A 17,499-nucleotide genomic window follows, 5' to 3' on the forward strand; every position below is an offset into this window, starting at 1 on the left:
AGACCACACCATATGGTTTCAAATCTACCATCTACAGTTAATTTATAAAGGAGACTGGTGGAAGAGAGTGTCCTGCAGAACAGGGTATACAGCAGAAGATCTTGAGACCTGACGTCTTCATCTATAAAGACTCATGTTACTTGCGAGATGCCTCTTCCTCGTTTGCCCACGGTTACCACCACAGACACACACACACACACATACGTGAGAGAATACATGTGCTAAAGTTGTCATCGTTTAACGCAAAGTTGCATTCCCCAAGAGGATTTAGAACAGAGAATTCTGTTTTACAATCGGAAATAAACACCTAACTGTACATTTATAAATGATTATACTGTACTTACTACAGACATCAATTGCTTTTACAGATGCTTTCACAGATGACAGAACCCAAGTAGTTTTTCCTAAAGGGAACAACGCTTCTTTTAGAACAAAACACCTGTTTTGATTGCCATACGTCTTCCCTTTTTCCCCAATAGGTTTTTTTGCTTTCTTCTTGCCCTTCCTACGTGAGCTGTGAATACGTACCGCATGGCTCTCAGTGCAGTTTTGTATGCCAATTCAGCATCATGAGGTAGGAGAGAGGTGAAGAGATACTTGGCAAATGTGTGCATTGGAACGCTCTCCCGATGGATGACTTCGCCTAAACCACTATATGGTCCAGCTGCACGAAAGAGAAAGAGAGTGACAATCTTTACAGAGTGTTAAAACCCCCAAACCTCTGGACCTTTAAAAACACTGACTATACCTTGGAGTTGTATTTGGTACACAGAGATAGACACCGCTGTAAAGAGTTAAAACTATATTGGTATTTTGAGGAAAATGCTTACACATATTACATGCCATGTATTTTTTGAGACAAGGAGACAGACTGCAAACTGCATAGTAGTAAGCACACTACCGGTGCAAATACAAATGACTGAATGGTTTTAGTGCCCTGGGGGGCTTATTCAACAAGTTTATGGCATGCAAAAGTGGAAGGTGATAATCTCTGCTTTGCTTCTGCACAGTTATATCACATGCAAGAATACAATACACCCTATCTACTGCCCAATGGTGAATACTTGATCACAAATCTGCCAGAAAGAATGTTTACATGGAAAACTGCGTATCTTCAATTGTAGTTATGTGACCAATCACTACAGCAGCACCCAGTTCCTATTAATTTCATCTGACATTAGACATTTAAATAACTCTGTGGTCTGGGCTTTGTCCCCAGAGAGGACTGGGTCAGATCTTCCACTGAAGCCAGGTTTTAGTCTCTCACAGCCACATGGCTTGGAATTTATATTGCTCTTGAGAAACTATATCCATCACTCTGGACACAGATTTTGCTCACGCTCAGTGCAGCCAGTGCACTATTTCAACATTTTTTGAAAAACGTTCAGGCATTATTTATTCGAAAACCTGTCTGAAAAATGTTTAGGCATTAAATGTTGCAAGATATAGGATAAGAATCTTAAACTAAGTATTATAGGATAATTATTGCACAGATAACAGGAGTTACAGCATTTACTACAAGAGAAGACTGTCCTCCTCTATTAGACATTTCAGCCCACTACACTTGGTTGGATGAATGACTGCGTGAGCACACCACTTCTTCACTGCAGTCACACCCGCCATTTAAACAGCCTCCAGTGGTGATTCAAACTAATGTGGACAATCCTATGCTGAAGCAGAGGAGGAGTACTCACACCATTTATACAGCCACTTCTGCTGCAGAGGCTGATCAACTTCATGAGAGGTAGTAACGACTTAGATCAGCACAGCAGTTTTGGCAATATTTTTCTAACTGGTGCCTTAGCACAACACACAAAGACAAAAATCATTAGGCATGAAAAATATCTCAACTCCACAGGTGGATGTTTCTGAAGACTAGGGGAGATTACAAAAGAAATGTCACTGAAAATTTAAAAGGTGACATAGTGTGTCTCATATAATCACTGGAAATGAAGTTCAAAGCCATTCAAAACCATCCGGCATTGCTTAAATGAAGGAAGCCATTTTGTGCATGTTTGCCAACTGGTGGCCCAGTCAGAGAGATAAGTTAGGATATGAGGAATGCATGACAAAGCATCTGTATGAAAATATGTTCCATCATTAACATAGCAGTCAGGCAAAAAAATAAAACAGAGCAGTTCTTGCAAGACAGGCTATCTTCTGCTTTCCCAAGCATTCAAATGGTAGCTGCACAGAGTATATATTCATCTACATTAACAGTCTAGAAATCAGCTTATTATTGGATTAAGCTTTCTTTATTACATCTACAGGACTTTAACTATAAAAACACAATTGATATGATTAGGATCTTAAATCACTGCGCAGTTTTTCCTCCATGTGAGCTGACAGTTTCTGCCTAACCTGGAGTAAACCAAAGCTACTGCAGGAAAACCAGATTTCTTAGCACACAGTAATGGAATACCCTCTTCACATACTTCTCACCACAGCAATTTCCTAGGCAATTACTTCAGCAGATTCCCTGCTATGATCACCTGTTTACTACTCTTGGCAATCATGAAAAGAGTATCAATGATCAAAGTAGTAAACTTGAAGTATCAGGGAACACTGGAGATAAGTCCTGCTTTTCCCTTATGAAGCATCCTTGAAAGTAAATAAATGCAGCAGATCAAGTCAATAAACCATAGGATATGGTGGTTGTTAATAGCTGGATCCAGAGAGTAGCTGTTCTTGTCCAAAGGCCATAAAACAGCAGTAGAGCTGCACCATAATGAAAACTCTCCCTATGGTGCAGCTTCTCTGCAGTTTCAAATGGCACCATCAGTAGACACCAAAGTCTTTAAGGATGTGGGCAATAATAGTGACTCAAAGCTGAGAGCCCTAAACAACATACTGAATCACTTCTATTAAAGAAAAAGTTTTAAGACACTTTTCTTACAGAAAGCAAGCAAAAAATTCTTTGACCTGTATAACGGTGTTCAAAACACACCTAGAGCACCATTGCACTCTCCACCCTCCCTTGAGGAAGCACTCAAAACCTGGACCATGCCTTGGACTATTTGAGTCCTTTAGAGTGTTTCCTTCCATTTAAAAATAAAAACTAGAAAGAGAATCTCAGAACCCACAAGAGTACCCTCTGAACAGGGGACTTAAGTACTGCATATTAAGACTTTTTTAAAGCCAAGGCAAAAGCATGCATTTTTTTTCCATTCATTTCACAGCAATCCATTTTGATGATTCCAAAACATTAATTGTTTGTCCCAATCAAAATTTAGTCACAAGACCAAGACCTAAGCCTCAATATTCCACCAGGTATTCAGATTTTTCATGTATGATGTATTTTTTTTTTTTTAACTAAATGTTGTTGCATTTCTGTCCCAATAATTGTAAGTGAATTCTCTGAGATTTTAGTTGAGAACAGAAGTAAAAATCTTCATCCTTTTACAAAGTTGTCAGTCTCTTTTCAGGACAAAAGTGACATTTAGAATTTTGCTACCTGAAAACTGTTGATGATAATGTCTTTATTATTTAATTCTTTGCCTGGGTTGTATAATTAGGACACTGAGATCATGACAAGTAACAAGTCTAAAGAATAAAATGCAATAAAAATTAAAATTGAGAGCCTCTAAGTCAGTAGATGCCTTATCTCCACAGTCATGTGGTATTTGAAGTGTAGTCATTTTTATAAGAGACTGGGAAGAGAATTTTGCTGGAGTTCTAGTTCAAAAACCAACTTACATAAGTTAGCTTCCACAGAAGGGTTCTGTGGGGTTTTGTAATTGAAAACAGTTTAAAGAAGTAGTTAGCATCTATATTGAGCTACCTTCTAATAGGAAGACTGCTTGTTTTCGAAAAATCTTCACCAGAGTATCATCCAATTCAATTTCCTGTAGCTTAGAAATGAGCTGCTCCTCATTTCGACAAACCTTCTCTTGTGCATACAAGCCATCTGGCATTATTCGTTGCTGTCCCAGCCCTATCAATGCTACTTCCACAGCCAGCGTTAAATAAGATTCCCCTTCTTCTAAGAACTTATGTGCAGGCAGGTGCTGGTACTCCAGAGATTTGCATTGCCCCATGTTCTCTGTAAAGGGTTACACAAAAAGAATAACATATCAAAAATCATTCTAATCCATAGTCTGCCTATAATCCCACATTTACAAATACTTCCTCTGTCAGTGTTTCTTATTTTTTCAAAATAATTTAATTGACTACACAAATGTCAAGATCTAATGATCCAATGTAAACTACCCAATTCAATTCTACAAGGCAGAAATATACAAAATAATTACATTTAAAAAAATTTACTCAAGTAAAAATAAAAGTTTTCATAACTAAGCTGCCTCATTTAGAGAAAGGCAGTTTCTTTAGCTCTGTGTTAATGAGGCCAAAACTGGAAAATCTATTTCAATTTTTTCCCCCACTCATTTCTATATGTACTGAAAGCCTTGACGCTACGTAAATGGAATGGGAAGGTTGCTCATATATCTGCATAGATCTCTGCCGAAGCTATTAGGACTGTGCAAATACAATAGACCTTGGAACTTCATGACATTTAAACATCCTCCATTTGTCAGAGCTCTGTTTAGGTGGTTTTTTATTTAAATGTTACAGATGTATTTATGATAAACATGCATGTATCTGTATTTTATTAACACTAAAAGTCTTACTTTTAGTAAAGATTACTTGCAAATTCCAGACAGACCAAGTCATAAATTGCTTTAAGGAATACTACTGATTCAGTTGGCATTTTGCAGATCTACTACATGACAAAATGCTATTCCATCCTTTAGTGGTTTACAGTCTAATTTGGGAACAAAAAAGAGTTATTACAGACAGATGTAAGGAGATGGACAACTGCAGCAAATGAGAAGGCAGAATGCATTTGGTAGATTGTGTGCAGAGGGAGGTTACTTTACAATGTACACTATTTTAATTTCATGTGTTTTTTGTTAATTGCAAGCAATCTGATTTCTGATACTTTACTTAAAAGCTCTTCCAGAAGTGGTGGACATGAAAGTAGAAACTTATTGAAGAAAATCTGATTGAAGAAAACCTAACTGAATAAAATGAACTTTGAGGCAAAGCCCAAAGAGGAGTGGGGATACTCATGTAGAAGAGCTGTAGGTAGAGGGCTGAATCCAGTTTCTGTCCACACAGAAGGCGATAAGAAACTACTGCAGAGATGGAAAGAGATAGAGGGTAAGGTATGAATCAGTTAAGCTCCTGGGAGGCAAATACTGAAATTAAAATGGGCATACACATCCTGTCCTAAATTATGTCCTAATTCTGAAGCACTACTTTCCAATTCGTATTCTTTAAAGATCAAATATATCACCAATTTTAAATATTTTCTGTAATTTCTCAGAACAATAAGAGTAACGCATGTGGCAAGAGTGGCTGTTACAAAGTTTTATTTTATTTCAAGTGTGAAATACAGAATATTCTTCAAGAATGAATTACTAGTAATTTTTGAAGTGTTTTCATAAAATTTAAAACAAAATTTTACTTCAAACATTTTCTCTCCCTCGTGTTTTATTAGGGAAGGAGAACATGAGTTCAAATACTCTTATGAAAACACTGGCTTCAAAGTTAATTCTGCCTGGAGAAGTACAAAAACGCCTCTGGTTACTTGAGATGTATAAAAAGCCCCTTTGCACAGTCTTACCCATGAAGTCTGAGAACCCATAGAAGCTCTCATCATCTATCCGGCAGGCTTCCATCAGGCTACTGAAGAGGGTGCCGATCGGGTCCAAAGGGTGTCCCACCCACCCTTCAAGGTTCGTTATTGAGGTTACTCCTTTGTGCAGAAGTTCTGTATTAGGAAAAAGGAGGGGGGGAAATGGAAGGGCCATAAGAGAAGGTGAATTTCAGCCACTCAAAACAATATACAAGTAAAATTGACTAAAATGCTTGCAGTATAGCATTCAAAGTATTCTCAGCAGTCTCTGCTTAGAGGGAGAAAACAGTATGTTTTAGGTTAAATTCATTGCCTTCTGCATTAAAAAAGCAAAAAAGAATGAAGGCCAGACATCATTTGAGCACTATCAAAGTCCATTATGTGTCAAAAATTTCAACTGCAAATTCATCTCTTACTAGATGCCACTAAGTCCTCTGAAAGCGTCTGCTGAAAAATTACATTTTAGTTTTTTGTGAAGTTCTATGACTATCTTCTCACTCAAAAGTTACAGTACCATTTACACATTTTAAGTGAATCTGATGGCCCCGAGAGAAATAAATGAAAATACTTTAAAATATGTTCTATTTCCATAAATAATACATGAGCTTATCTTGAATCTAAATATTTATTGAAGTAATAAACTCAGAATGACAGCTTCTTTAAAAAAAGATAAAGTTTAAATTAGGTATACAGGAATTTGTCCTTTAAGTGGATCAAGTGCATTTCTTTTGTCAATCTGAAATTCCAGTCAACAAAAATACCTCCCAAGACACTTTGTTCTGTAGCCTTCACCAATCGGTCGGAACATGAAAACTATTCCTGTTTAGCACGATGTATTGAAGGAACTATGCCTGCGGTAATGGAGGTTATAGGTTTCCCAAATCCCCGTTTAAGGGCAGGCTCACGCCACTAACTCCCCTTGATTCCCCTTCCCCTCTACACTCCTGACCCACGACAGATCAGACGCATTGGGTGCTTTGGTCCTCTGCCTGCCGCAGACTAACACGCAGCCGCCTCTGCTCTCTCTCGTTCCTCTTTCTGACTAGCCACGCTTGACGCCACGAGGCCATCAGACACTAGAAAGCCTGCTTCGTAGCTCCTTAATGTGTGGGGCTACCCAATGAAACACAGCTCCTGAGCTGCTCAAGTGAGAGTTCAGGGGGCTTTGTTTGGGGAGAATCAACTGGTATGAAACACAAAAAACTAACAGGTGAATCATCGTCTTACTAATAAATAGCACGTGCTAAAGACTACCAGCAGAAGTAAGTAATATTAATAAAAAGAATTAATCACCCTGTCTTGTTACTCACTCCCTTATAGTCTGTTTAATCTCGTGCGTCTGCTTACGAGCTTCACTCGTGCCATGCCAAAGAGGGGCGTCAGTCCTCCGGTCACACACACACCTTCAACTTTAAACCACACACGTGGTTCCACGGGCTCCGCATCAGTCACACAAATAAAAGCTAAGCAGAAGCACATGGTGTTTGCTGAACTGAAACCTAAAGCTGGTCTGCAGATCAACCGCAGAATTCATCTGCTTAGACATGACCAACAAACTTTGGGATACTAAAAGAACATTTTAAAAATTCCAAATGTAAGAAAGAGGGAAAAAAAAACAGAGTGATAATATAAAAATGACAAACCTTTTTGTTTCAAGGTAGGTTGGACCACATTTCATACACTCCATCTTTTATTTGCAAAATGATAACATTATTTGACAATTACAGAAATTGTTCACGAGGAAAAAGAACTTAACAGAAATATAAAATGCCCAGACATGCAGTTAGCAACTGGGCACAGAAAGGAGCAGTACTGTGACCAGCACACTTCCTACAGGACACCAGCAGACCCTTCACCCAGCACCAGCGTACGTGTGTATATGGTGCCAGTTCGATCCACGCACACCCTCCTTCCCCGATCCCCAACTGGAGAAGCTCAGAAAGCTGCAGAGCTATGGCACGTTAAGGGAAGACACGCTACACGATGAAATCGCACAGGAAAGTTCTCACAGCTGCTTTTGTAGGAACCACAATAAAGAACAAAATTTCTACCTGTACTTTGGGTGCTGGGAAACAAAAATGGAAGCACAGAGGAACTGTCAGTTACTTTTTTTTTTTTTTTTTTTTTTAATCAGGTGTCTACCTTGTCTTCACTCATACTTCTAGACATGAAAGCACCTGTACATACATTTAAAAGTTTTACATGCATGACTGCAAATTGATATTTTTGCTTATACTGCATGAGGATATATACATAGTTAAGAGCAGCAACCAAGATCTAAAAGAAAGTTAGAATTAAGGTGTTCTTGTAGTAGTTGAGAACAGTTTATCTTTTCCCACATATATTCTTAGACACAAAGCCACCCTTTATCCCTCCACTACCGCAAACTTACAACAAAGTTCAATGTGGGATTATTTTGGACAGGAAGGACCACGTGCCATAGAAACTATATCCAAAGGAGAACGTTCCTTCAAGAAACAGGGACAGCAATACAGGACATCTTATAAAACAGCAGTGCTTCAAAAACTCCTTTTCAGTGACATCAATCCAACTCTATTCAGAAACAGTAAGACTTCTAATATCATAAGAGATACTTTTGGAAAAAAAATGCTAAATTTGATGCATATTACCCTCAACGTCAACCTAGACTTCCATCTCAGAAATACACAGCTAAATTCTCCTTGAGAAGAAAAAATGATTTTGAATACCTAAGGTGCCAAACACGAAGCTCTGTTTAACAGCTTGCAGATTACACAGGAGGCATATTTACATTGCGTGAACCCCCCGATCGGGATAAAGGCCTCATCACATCAAATGTGTTAAAGAGAGCAGAGTCGAGTCCCTGCCCTGGAGAGCTCATGACCTAACTTAAAAAAAGCCTTTCGACAAGGAGAACGTCGCGTTACCGCTATGATCATCTGTAATAAAGAGTTACGGTCAGCTCTTTCCCTTTAGCTTCAAAAATAGTTTTTCTCACGCAAAGTTCCAGTCTGGTGTTACTGATGCCTTGCTCTGTGCTTTGCCCGTCTCGCTTCCCCGCGTTTACCTTTCTTCTGAGCCCGGAACATTTCCAGCTGTTTCTGCTGCTGCCGCCTTAGTGTATTAACAATAGCTATCGCTAGCCTCAGTGCCTCTCGCGGGTATCCGTGAGATCGTAGCGCGTCCACCCTCGCGCAGGCGGTAGGAACATGCTCTAAAACGGAAAAAAATAATCGAGTAGCAGCAATGCTTCCATGTCTGCAATGGCCTGTTTTGCTAGGTTACTCAAAAGGGCTTTTTTGTTTGTGTTTTTGTTTTTAAAACTATGCAAAAGGGACTTAAAAGACTACTTCTGGAGCAGCATTTGAAGGGAGCCTCTGTTCTTTTTGCCAGGCTTTTCATTCATCTCCCCACCATCCCCCCAAAATAATACCATAGAAACAGAACAAAGCAGCAAGTCATGGAAACGTCTTTCCGGTTTAGCCACTTACCATGCCAGAGGGGCCACCCGTGAGAGTCAAAGAGCGAGTTTTCAGTGTCGTCATGGTAACAGTAGTTGGTGTATAGGTCACTGCTGATAATGTGCTGTAAGTGGCTGTCCTGCCAGTGAAGATCGCACGCCTCAATGGCTCGAGTGAACACCGTCCGATGTGGCCTGTTCGATGAATCTGTCATTTTCACAAGTTCAGAAAGCTGCATCAGCTTCTACTCATTCATATGTGAATAAGTCATTCACAGCATTCTTGTCTTCTGCCTATTCACCAGCCCCCAACCGACATAGCCTGCCTTGCCCCCCTCTGCAAGGACCAGCCTGCAGATGACATTTCACATCCCATTACCAAGCAGATCAGACCAAGTGTGTGCCATTCATTTTGCATTCAGAAAGACAGATCTACAAAACGGTAAGTCTAATACTAAACAGGACTTTGCAAAGGGAATTGCTAAAGATGAAGGACGTTCGACAGCATGTACAGAATGTCCCTGAAAGAAGAACCAGCAAGGATACGGCACACAGCTACTTAAAACGCTCCCAACTTCTCTCCTCCCAGGATCCAGAGCTCAAACCCACAGATGCTAGAATGAGAGATGGACAAACATTACTTCAAGGACTTATATTTGCTTTCTTTGAGAAGTGACATCAACTTTGAGCACTGCTGCAATTTTGTGTCGTAAACACATACAAATACTGTAAAGAAAAGGATGTACTAAAGCCATGAAACTAACACAACCCCACCGGACATCTTCCAACGCAAAAGCCCTCTGCCGACACGGCCCTGTCTACGAACGTAGAGACTCCATGTCAGAGCTGCCGCTAGCCTGCCCAGGCTGGGCTGAACGTCAAGAGATCCAGGCAGAAAAGCACCTCTGCAGGGAGTTACATGCCGAATGAACTTCTGTCCCCAGCTAGCTGTGAGACTGAAGAAGGAACTAAGTCTTAACTACTCCCTTCCGAGGTAATTTCCCAAGAAAAAGAAACAAGGAAAAACTTTTATAAGCCCAAATCTGCCACACGCTACAAGCATTTAATTTTAACTTTATTGAAATTGCATGAAATATGTATCAAAAGATTATTGCTATAAAGGTTTTTATCCAGTTAAATATTCTGCATCTTGCCCAGCTAGCTTGAAGCGTATTGGACAAGGCTTCCATCAGATTGGGTAATCACATTTTAGATTAGAAAGAGCATGATATTGAGTAAGAACAGCCACCTCCTCCAAGAAGGCAGAGTACTGCCTCTGCATCCCGCTCCACACACCAGGCAGCGTGGACTGCAAACCACTGAGCGCAGCCTACAAACAGCTACTTCAGTTTCTCACACCCCCAATTTAATTCAGTTGCAAAAGACCTCTTTTTAAACAGGTATCAAACCCAAACAGGTATTGTAACTGCAAACAAAATGAAAACTCTGACACCAGAAGGGATAAGATCATAGCTCAAGCAAAGAAACAACAGGCTTTTACACGACATACTTCAAGGACATCTGATTTTCATGCAACAAATATTTAGAAGGACTAAGTGAAAAGTTAGAAGATCTAAATAAACACAAATACTTGCTTTGAAAACATTGCAGCCCCAGCACAAAAATCTATTTATTCTCTCCACAAGGATAGTATTAGTGAAAATAAATTGACACTTGGTTGGCCAATCCTCAACATGAAAGTTACTTGTCCCAGGAAAGTGTGTTGAATTCTGCAAGGCTAGAGTACATAAGATAGAGGTTATAGTATATGTTGCAGTCAGTGCATATGTTTAGGCTCACCTTGGTTAGCATTTGCACCCTGAGGCAAAGCATTGGTTAAATTGGGCAGCTCGTTTCCATGGTTTCCATCTTCCCAGGGACAAACATCCACACTGTTCCATTTTTTCAGCTGTTTTAGCCAACTGGCCTTCTGCTCCAACTTGCAGTGGGGATTTAAGACTATACACATCCACAGAGCACCTGATTTTAAAAAAATTGCTAAATTATGTTTTCTATTAAAAATGCAGCAGCCAATGACTAATTTCAAACTTCTATACTGTACTTTTCCCCTCAAAAGTCACACTGTTTGCTTCCCAGATAAGCCTGAAAGCAGGTAGACTGAATTCCTGACTCTGAATCTTGGAGACAATGTGGCCAGCTGGAAGCAGCTGGAAGACTGCACCAAGCCAACTTTCTTAACCAAAAGGCATTAAGTAGGTCTTGACAATGTATGGCTCATCAGACAGGAATATCAGTTAAAAGCAAACATGAACTTGCACATAGTTACAGCAGGAAATTACCCTAGCTTTTCTTTTAGTTTTGTACCCGAAGTAAATGCTGTTTTCTAAGAAAAAGAAATACATATTTTCCAGCCTCGCATTACAGAAACCAAATAAGTGCATTAGTAAAACATGTATTTTGTACACATATATCCATGCTCAAAACCCAGCAGAAGTACTGCTCATCACTTTCAAATTTTAAATTTCAATCACATCTGAATCTTAGAGACCTACTAAGCACTGTTTTTGTGCAGTCTAATAGGAATAGACATTTTTACTGCAATTACTTCAGTAATTTGGTTACATTGAAAAATTTGTTTTACATTTTCTCTTTACAGAGCTCTAAGGGAAAGCTAATTTGTGCTGACATTTCACACATACCATCACTTTAGAACCTGCTCCCTGACACAGCATAACACGGCAGTCATAAATACATCAGGGTCTCTAGCAACAATTTTCAAATGGAATGATTTTTCTCTAAATCAGCTGTCTCTTCATCAGCATGAACTTTGACAGAAGCATGAAGACGTCTGAAAGTGCTATTTAGCAACAGTTCATTTGCTCATTAAGAACATACTTTATACACTACAAGACATCTAGAGAATATGCTTAAACGATGCAACCTTCATGACAGGCTAAATACAATAAAATAAGAACGCAGCTGGTTCATCCAGGATGGTTAAATTCTCACATTTAAATATCATTTTGCTAAGTAAGAATGCAAAATGGATACCTATAGCATAGGCCATCAGATTGCATTCATTCCTAAAGTAACTCAGCATGTCGGTATGCCCCAACACCAGAGCCAGGGGAAACAGAGCTTGATCCTTAAGGTTGTAAGTCTCCAGATACTCAAACTGACATAGAATAGGGAAGTAATATCAAAGAAATCTGAAAATCACTACAAAATAAGACACATGAAACACCAGAGACCTACACTATTGCAGACTATTGCTGCACTGTAGTTAAATATAGTATAGCAAGCTTTTTATAAAAGAGGCTGAAACTTGCACTTTGAGTGTATAAAATCAACACTAGATTTTAAAACTTCTTTTAAAATCATGTCATATGACTTTGTTTAGAAACACTTTTCAACAAGCTTCACCCTCCTCTAAACAGAGTCAAATCACAAAAGATTATTTTTTATTTTTAAACATCAATACATTCAGCACTGCCCAGGCCAGAAAGAATGTATGTCTTGCAATCTGCAAAACAAAACAGAAGATGTGGCATATTGGAAAGCCTTGGAGAACAGTTAACTTGGATTTATTTACTTATTTTCAGAATCAAGTATTACTTGAGGGCACAGAGGAGAGGAAGCAACTCTCAGCATTAAAACAGTAATAATAAAAAAAAGCAATTTAATACTTTGTAGCCAGATTCCCAGTGTTTCCAGACTGAAGCAAAGGAAAAGCAGAATATTTTAAATACATTTGATAAGTATTTCAAATTATCTAAGCAAGGCAGAACACACACTACTGATAACCCAACGCCCCCTACAAACCGAGTAGCCTTTCATTTTTCTGTCTCTCAGAAATACCACTAGAGGCAAAGGAATTCGCTTGCTTTCTCCAGAAGGTCCACTATGCATGCAGCGCATCAAAAAGGCAGCAAAGGGAAGAGATGCCCAGAAGTACAGAACTCTTTAAAAACTACTTTCATTTCGAGGGGAAAGCTATGCCAAGTACAACCACACTGATAGAGCTATTGTCTCAGAATCGCAGGCTATTGTTATGCAAATGAAGCAAGAGGACAAGTGTATTTATAATAAACCCCACACAAACCACTTAAAATTTCAATAGAGCCCAACTGCACTCTGCTCCCAGCGCCTCCGTGCGAGCTGCGGGGCGCAGCGGAGCTCTTCCAGCTCGGAGCTCCTCGGGGCCCTCGCCCGGCTTTCAGGGCTGCCCGATCCCCTGCAGGAAGAGGAGCGCGAGACAAAACTCCCTCGCTACGAGAGAAGGGGACAGAAAGAGCCTCAGGCTTCACTCCCGCAGCGCTACAAAAGCTACCATCTGGGAGAAGGAAGCATAATGCCAATGACCCCGCACTCCTCAGCCTCTTTGGATTTCTGTTGTTGTTGTTTTTTTTCTTTTTTTTGCGTGTGTGTATTTGCCTGTATTCATATTTCTTCCTCCTCCTCCCCGAGCGCTTTCCCCCCACCCCTGACATCTGCTCCATTCTGGCTCTTTCAATTCACTGGTTCCTGTCCTGCTTCTAGCACTGAAAAGTCTGAGGAAAATGTTCACTTGTGCCCAGATTTTACCACATGCCAGCTGGAAGGAGCCTCGAGGATATCTTCCTATTTAATTCTGATGCTGCTTCCGCAGAAGCCCCCTTGAGCTGTCTCTTAAATGTCACCACCAACCTGAAGGCTTTTACTGGCCTCAGACCAGGGATTCTCTTCTGCCTAATGGCTCCTACAGAGGGAAACTGCTGATCATGCTTATCCCATAGCATGGATAACAGTCATGGAAAAACCAAGGGCAGCTGCTCGTAAGTTGTGGGGAAACATATCTGAATCAATTTCTAGTGACTTCAGTCTGGAAACTGTTCCCCAAAATACATTCCTGGTGTCCTCAAATACATTTACCTGTCTGTCCAGATTTAATGATATCACCAATGCCACCCACAGTATGAATATCTCATTAAAGGAAAAAATATAGTGTGAATACGTTTGTGTTTACATTTTTTTTTTTTTACAAAGCAGTTTTCTCTCTTTCTCCGGTCTCTCCTTCCCCCCAGGCATTAGAAATCTTTTCATACTAGATACTAAAAGACTGAACCACCCACTCCCACAACTGCATGCTACTAAACCAAAAGCAAAGTTTTGATTTGGATCCTTTGAGTGTGACTCAGTACAACTCTTCACAGCAGAGAGGCAAAGTATCACCAACCAATATGCAAAATCTTTTCCCCAGAAGATAATTGGAAGATAAGTCATGCTGCGACTGCAATTTGATATTAATTTCACAAGGGAATGCATATTAAAACTGTCACATTGCAGTGAGGAATTGCCTATTTTGGTTCAACAATAATCTTCTTGACCTGGAAAAAAAAACAGCTTTACTAAAACAGACCATTGGTTAAAACAGCCTTTTTTTTGAAAATGCACAGTTGTAATTCATCTTTAGTTGACCTCATACCACAAAAAGTAGGTTCTCATACAGCTCTATACAGTCTCATCCTTATACATACAGGCGGATATCTGTATGTTTCTATTTCTCAATAGACCTCCATACCTCTGAATTCACGGAGGAAAAAGGGACAGCATACCTTTATAATGATCAGAATTTAAATATGCAGATTGAAAAACATTTAAAAGTATTTAGTCACTTTAAAAGTAGGTGTCACGATAATTACACATTCTGTGTATGCACGTATTCATGAACTTAAAGAAAGTGCGGTGAATGTATACAGACTCTCCTTAGAGATTAAGCATTGCTCAGTTTCCATAAATCCCATTATATTTTCTTCTTGCCTCAATAAATGTGGAGGGGAAAAAAATCTAGTCCCAAACCACTAGCTTTAACAGGGGTTAGGACACAGAGCATGAGTGAAGATTCAGCCTACAATTCTGTTTGATTACAGTCCTCCCAAGAAACCTGCTTTTCCTAGAAATATTATGATATATTGTCAGGGCTACTATGTAGTTTAGCAGGGGTCAGCATATCCTCATTTACAATACCAGTGTAATCAGAGGCTAACATTTAGCCTTTGCCTTGGAATTTTACATTTAATATACTTAAGATCAATATGTTCATTTGCAAAATTAAAATAAGCAAGTTATGGATTCATATCTACTTTGATATTTCTTTGCTTTCCCATTAATCCAAAACTGTTATTAACAAAATAGAACCCTATAACTGCCAAATTAGTAGCACTCTGTCCTTTTAAAGAAAATGGAGCCAGGTAATCAAGATCATTCCCTTTGTGCAGCAGACAAATCAGCTTCAGCACTGCTGCACACTTGCCACTGTGCCCCATTTGAGCCTAATCAATTCTATTACAAAAGCATCATTTTACAGCATTGGAAGTGCCAGAATAGAAACAATCATAGGAGACAGAACCTATGACCCCTTTAAAATAGAAGTGTCAGCAAAGGATTTTAAAGTGGTTTACATCTGGTTTTTAAACACACACACACTTTCACTGGGACAGCCACTTGGAAACCTCAAAGAAGGCAGTATATGATATTTATTGCTTCTCAACTAGAAGGACAAGTGCCTTCAGAATGACTGGCAAAACCACCTCCCTCCTGCAGGCACTAAGAGATCTCCATTAGAACAAAGCACAATCTGAAGTCCCACCGGAGAATGCTCCAATTAAACAGTTGCTTTTATGGAACAGTGAAGATAGGCAAAGCACTTCAGTGCTGTTCTCTCCTCGGTAAGAACCCCAAGGAAAAGTACTCTCAGTATTCAGTTGGATCTAAGTTGCAATTTTATTCATAAAAACAATTCCTTAATGCACTCTGGTTTCTCTCTGCGGCCTTCAAGAAAAAAAAAATCCTGCTATGGGTGCTGTGTTTCTTGGAGAACAGAATGTTTCATTTTGCTCTAATTCATTCTATTACTGAATTAAACTTTGATGTATTGGTCTTGACAAGTGCTTCATGCTGATTGTATTGTGTATGATAGTATAATCACTCCCCATGCATTTCACACTAGCTAGCTGATTAATGCAATAGATTACCTGCAGCACTGATGGCAAGAGGGAATCATTGCCTTTCTGCACAGTGAACTCTGAATGTGTGTTAGAGGGAGCGTAGGTGTAACACAGGGACATAAAATTCCTAGTTCCTTAAGCTCCCCCTTCTCTCTCCCCACATATCTATGTGCCAAGGGCTAAGGGCATATGTGCATCCTGCTGAAAGGAAATGGGCATTTGCATTCTGAGATTCTGTTCTAAGTTATCATCATCTGAACTATGGGAGTCAGGTAATGAAGACTTTGGCTTGGGTTTTCCCATCTTTTCAATTTTTAGCACAATAGAAATAGCAACTAACCAAGTACTTTTGTCATTATGCATGAGCCCTTCGTTCCAGGTTACATCTGTTTTAGTTTGGCTTACAAGCTGCTGTATCTTTGCAGACACTCAACACTCACTGCCACTTGACCAGGGGGCTTCATATAAGCACAGACTGATTCAAAAGGCAGTTTACAGTATCATAGCCTGAGACTATAGTCTCTCCACGAGAACATCTAGGGATCTGTCACAAGTCCACTAGCTGCCCCTCTTATTAATGGCACCTAATAACCACTTCTAATCATTATAAGAAGGCAAGGGCTTGTCCATAAGGTCCGCAAACCCAGGGGAACATATAGAGCACCTGCAAATGAAACTCACTGATTAACTTCCCTAATACATACAACCATATTCATTCATTGGCTTACAGTAAATAAAAGTATTGCTAATACTATTACAAATAGTAAATATCACAAAAACACTCCTTTATGAATATCTTCATATGATTCTTCACAAGCTTTTTAAGTAGTTATCAATATTCAAAGCCAGATGGTGAACTCAAAGTGTGCTCTTGCCCAAAATACAATCTAAACATTTTACCAAATATTATAACTTGTTCAAATACATCCTCAACAATTAATCTGTTTTCAGATAAAAGTTACTGGAAAGTTTGAGAAGTTTGTCCAACCAAACAAGATCTTCATAAAAGAAGAGAAAAAAATACTCTTATCTTACAGAAAAGTAGGGTAAGTTCACACATTCCACTGCACAGTAGGAAAGGACAGAAAAAATAAATATGATACCACTATTAAACTCACAAAACCTAACCAAAAAAACACCTTTATAAATGGCTAGAACACATTCTGATATCTAGTTTGACCTCCTTCATAGTCTAAGATTCCCTGAGTTAACTGTTGTTTCAAGTCCAAAAGTGATAGTTGAGCTTTTAGAAAAAAACAGTAATTTCAATTTTAAAAATTTCCAGTAAGAGATTCTAGCACAGCCCTTAGTAAGCTATTCCACTGGCTTGTTACCATGGCTCCAAATTCTAAGCTTATTTCAGGTTAAATTTATCCAGCCTGATTTACAATTTTTACCAATCTTTTGTTTGCTTGGTAGAACTTCGTTTGCTAAGTTATTTTTCTAGGTAGCTTTTTTTAATCATGAAGGAGATC

At 39.2% G+C, this 17,499-nt stretch overlaps 1 protein-coding gene across 1 annotated transcript in view; it reads right to left on the reverse strand.

Annotated features, from left to right (window-relative positions):
• Positions 1-17,499, reverse strand: part of ZSWIM6 (zinc finger SWIM-type containing 6) — a 110,288-nt gene that overhangs the window by 14,246 nt on the left and 78,543 nt on the right. The window contains exons 5-10 of the mRNA XM_062600037.1: positions 10,878-11,057; positions 9,109-9,285; positions 8,685-8,831; positions 5,627-5,773; positions 3,782-4,042; positions 529-664 (exon numbers count right to left, since the gene is read on the reverse strand). Coding sequence (XP_062456021.1) covers positions 529-664; positions 3,782-4,042; positions 5,627-5,773; positions 8,685-8,831; positions 9,109-9,285; positions 10,878-11,057 — 1,048 coding nt within the window. The remainder of the gene's footprint in view (positions 1-528; positions 665-3,781; positions 4,043-5,626; positions 5,774-8,684; positions 8,832-9,108; positions 9,286-10,877; positions 11,058-17,499) is intronic.

This window comes from Rhea pennata, chromosome Z (genome assembly GCF_028389875.1).
Source record: "Rhea pennata isolate bPtePen1 chromosome Z, bPtePen1.pri, whole genome shotgun sequence".
Classification (NCBI taxonomy): domain Eukaryota; kingdom Metazoa; phylum Chordata; class Aves; order Rheiformes; family Rheidae; genus Rhea; species Rhea pennata.